This window comes from Trachymyrmex septentrionalis, unplaced genomic scaffold, assembly GCF_001594115.1.
Source record: "Trachymyrmex septentrionalis isolate Tsep2-gDNA-1 unplaced genomic scaffold, Tsep1.0 scaffold259, whole genome shotgun sequence".
NCBI classification, from domain to species: domain Eukaryota; kingdom Metazoa; phylum Arthropoda; class Insecta; order Hymenoptera; family Formicidae; genus Trachymyrmex; species Trachymyrmex septentrionalis.
This window is the reverse complement of record NW_017305418.1, coordinates 140739-145117: the sequence shown is the minus strand read 5'-3', so window position 1 is coordinate 145117 and position 4379 is coordinate 140739. Positions and strand designations below refer to the sequence as shown.

The 4379-nt window shown below is 30.9% G+C and overlaps 1 protein-coding gene across 2 annotated transcripts in view; it reads right to left on the bottom strand.

Annotated features, from left to right (window-relative positions):
• LOC108749069 (midnolin-A) overlaps positions 1 to 4379 on the bottom strand; it is a 54512-nt gene that overhangs the window by 19557 nt on the left and 30576 nt on the right. For both annotated transcript variants that reach the window (XM_018487574.1, XM_018487575.1), the window contains exon 2: positions 426 to 513. In XM_018487574.1, coding sequence (XP_018343076.1) covers positions 426 to 513 — 88 coding nt within the window. The remainder of the gene's footprint in view (positions 1 to 425; positions 514 to 4379) is intronic.

Below are 4379 nucleotides of genomic sequence, written 5' to 3'. Positions count from 1 at the left end.
ACAATGTTCTTTTTTTCACAATAATTTCTTCAAATCCAATAAGTCATACTAGATCTAAAGAATTGTTATTAAAAAGAACATTTTTACTTGAATAAGTAATTCCAAAAAAATGTCAATTTAAAAAAAATGTTTCTAAATTTTTGGCCTGGAATGTATGTTTAATAGACAAATAAGATATAATTCCTAATAATCACACACACGTACACACACGCACGCACAGAAAATGTATCTCCTTGATATCAAGAAGGAAAGAGGAGCAAACCGAATTTACCAAGCCTTCCAGCTTACAAGCTGGTGATGTATTTTCGCGACGACGAAGATAAAAATGGTGCTGATAACTACTCATTACGGCGTCGCAGTGCGCCGTAGGTCGACTTGATTAATATCCATCACGTACGAGTGCAGGACACGAGAGTTCAACTTACCAACAATCCGGTTTCCACGCTTGGCAGCAACGTTAGCCGACTGTCGTTCTGTAGGCCGTTTTCCGCGAGCGTTCCTTCGCGCAGCTGCCTGAAACAAGAATATCGACAAGGAATCGTTAGCGTGTTTGTTTGATAAAAGTTAGATAATATCTTGTTACTTAAAATGTATGCTAAAGCTGTTTATCGTAAGATTATTGTAGAGGAAGAAGTTTAGGAAATATATTTATCTAAGAATCATTGACAATTATATTTCAATTATCACATAGATAGATTGAATCTTTAAACGATATGCTGAATATTTAATAATGCATTAGAGGCAATAGATATAACTTCCTTTAATAGAGGTTATTGTTTTCCCTTTGGAAGTTTTTTTGGAAAAAAATATTGAATTCAATCTATCAATCAGATCTATAATTTGAGATATTAATATTTCAACTTCAGTTTATGCTTGCGTATCAAGTCTGCAGTTTAACTGAAAAATATATTTGCAAATACACCCAGAGAAAGGTTTCTTCGATTCAAAGAAATGTTTCTTTGCTGTACGGTTAAAGAAAACAATTTCTTTGATGTAAACATTTAAACATGATTTAAACATTTTTTTAGTCGAAAAAACCTTCCTCTAGATGTAGAATTATTTCTTTTGCTTTATTATTGATCTGATTTCCACTTATAACTCGAAATATTAGCTTCCAATTCTTCAACACATAAAATATATAAAATGAAGAGCTGTCTATATATATATATAAAATTTCCATGTATATATAATAACATTATTCATAATTAATCGCTGGTGATCAAAGTTTGCTTTTACGCAAGTTGTTCAAAGCCAGTTTTAAAAGGCCCCGTAGAATAAAAGTTATTTAAGAAACTGGTTTCATTATACTGCAATATAACGAAAGCATTCGTTCCGTAAAATCGTTACGGTTCTCTCACGAAAGAGTTTCTCGTCGCATCTGTGAACCATTCTTAGAAGAGAGGTCCGAAACTCACAATATATCGTACGATATAGCCAAAAAGATCGGCGCTCCAAAAAGTTGGAAATATCTCATTCGAGCGAGTGTTAAACGAGAGCTGTCGCAGTTTGGCACTTCGAAAAGCGACACGATGGAAGAAAGCTATACGATGGACGGGCTGCATGAAGAGGTGGAGAGAAGAGAGTCGTGTGGCAGTCGATGAAAAATACTTATATGCAACAGTCGACAGAATTGGGTCGCGATCGCTTTGCCTCTCCTCGGCATAACATCCCGATCTATATATCGGTTTCCCTTGGCTTTCTAAATAAATCGCGACGGACACGAAGTCATTCTTTCGTTTTGAAGCCTCTTGAAGTGCGATCGCTGGTGCGAAAAACACGCGATTTATACCGATTTAATAGTCCGCGTCTCGCAGGAGAGAGTCCTGGGTCTATATTCTTCAATTTATATCGCGTACGAAAATCTATAGGTAATATATGTAGCGTATACTGCTAAAAATTCATAGATTTTCGTACGCGATATATGTAAATTGAAGAATATAGATCCAGGAGAAATCTATAGGTAATATATTGTACGAGTATGTAGCGTATACTGCTAAAAATTCATAACGTCCCAAATTATACTCAATTTAAGTTATTTTTAATCACTGCACCAATTCAGTCATGTTATTTATTTAATTAAAACGATAAAGTTAAATAATTAAAAAAAGTATATTAAATTTATTATTATTATTGTTTACTAAGTTTAATAGGCTCATCGTTTATTAAGTTTACTAACTTTCATCATTTATTAAGTGCATAATAATATTAATAACGTTAATATGGATGTTGTTTATATTGAAATTAATAGAAATCAATTTACATTTTGACACACATAGAAGATAAAATAATTCTTGCATAGTTGTGAAAACTTTAACGAATTTTTACTATCACAGAAGACGGATTGTATTTTGTTTATTTTTTCTTAATTTAACTCCGAAATATATATGAATTTTCACTCATGCACTTTTTTTTTAACAAAATGTTATTTAATCCAATGAATTAAATTATTTGTTCCTACATGCATACATTGTTCCGTTGATATTTAAAAATATACCGTAGTATTTTCGTATGCGATATTTTTCATGAATAATGTCGACGGGGCCTTTGTTCGCTTCACATGATTGCATCAACTCTAATCTTCTGCCAGCCAAGTTGGACTTTGAAAGCAGTGAATATTGTGAATAGGTTTTAATAGATAAATTTGATCCTATATGCTATTCATTAACTCTGGGTAAAAATAAATAAGAATTTTTTTATATTTTTTTAAATGTCTACTTTATAGGTAGCAAAAGGTGTTAGAATAATTGAATTAATATTATATTTTGATATATAAAAAATAACTTCTAACATTAAATAATCTTATTAAATGTTTAATTTTAACCAAACATCACATTTTAAGCTATTAAAAATTTAATACCAAAAGCTATAGGTACTAAACTCAAAAAGTGGATGATGAAAATTCACTCACAGCAACATTCCAGAGTTAAATCTATAAAAACAAAATAAGTAAAATAGAACTTCTATAACGGTAAAAAACTCTTGCAGTAAAAGCTCAGTTAAAGAGCTCTCGTTAAAGAATTTTTTCAGATTTTTATATAGTCTGTAACAATATAAAAGTCTCTATTAAAAATCTAATGTTAACAAGATTCTACACGGCTAATAGAAGAAGACTAAAATAGCATAACTCATAGAAAATATCAAGGCAATGATGATGAAAAAAAAGAAAATTTAAAAATTATTGTTAAAAAGAAGTAAAAATTAAAACTAATTTTTCACTAATGTACAGTGTATGAGAAATTTCGACTTGGCTTTACAATTAATCGTCTTCAGCCATTAAATCACGAGAATGAATTAAGAGATTAAAAACACAATAAAATATGAAAGAATCATAATCACCAAAACGTTGGAAAGATTCACCAAACGATAATATTTAAAGGGAAAGTTATTATTAGGATGTATTATTGGACCAGCATGTCAAATAATACTGCGCTTTTTACCTGTATCTCTCTGAATAGATCTAAGTAAATATCTACTTACAGTAAATAAACGTTTAGTCAAGAAAAAATTATAATCAAATCAGATTAATCGTTCTGTATCAAAAAGTACCTACATATTAGGTGTAGTAAAAAGTCATCGCGTTTTTTTAAAAGACATCTATCAGTAAAAACCGCAATTACTTTCTTACCAACAATATAAATATATCTTAATAGAGTAAAGTTTCAGCTTTAAAAATCTCTTTTTTAAATTATACGATACGACAATTTTTAATGGAGTTATGAGCAATTAAAGTCAAAATAATTCTTTTATTTAATCCGCGATAACTCAGTGATCAAAAGTCGTAGGAATATTTAAAAAAAAAAACGATTTTGTAGGGAAAGTATCAAGCTTTCACGATATGTAATCGAAAATTTTCTCAAATTCGTTTTGGACACGTTACAAATCCACAAAGTGAGAAGAAAATTTTTCGTCTTTTTCAGCTCGTAGTTTTTGGTATGTAAAAATTATCAAACTCATATAAACTTAAAAAATGTGATAAGCTTTTAAAAGTAGAGATTTCAAGCTTTAAAACCCTTTTTTTAAATTTGAATTTTATTTATTATTGACGAAGATATTGTATATACAACTTTGAGCTAAAAAATACGAAGTGACTTTTTACTACACCTAATATTTGCATTTAATATACATTTATCACAGAACTATTCGCAAACAAATGTTTATTAAAATTTTAGTATTTCTTTTCAATGCGTCGAAAGAAAAGAAGAACGTTCCGCCTTCCGTACTTTGCGTTTTGTATTTCTGAGACAAAGTCCACCGCGACCCGGTTCGCACGCACGCCGCTATCGCGAGGCCGCTGATGCAACCGCTACCGCGGAGCGGAAATCGACCGAAATAAACACGCGTGCGTGTAAACGCGCATGATAAAAAGCCGCGCTCGAGCA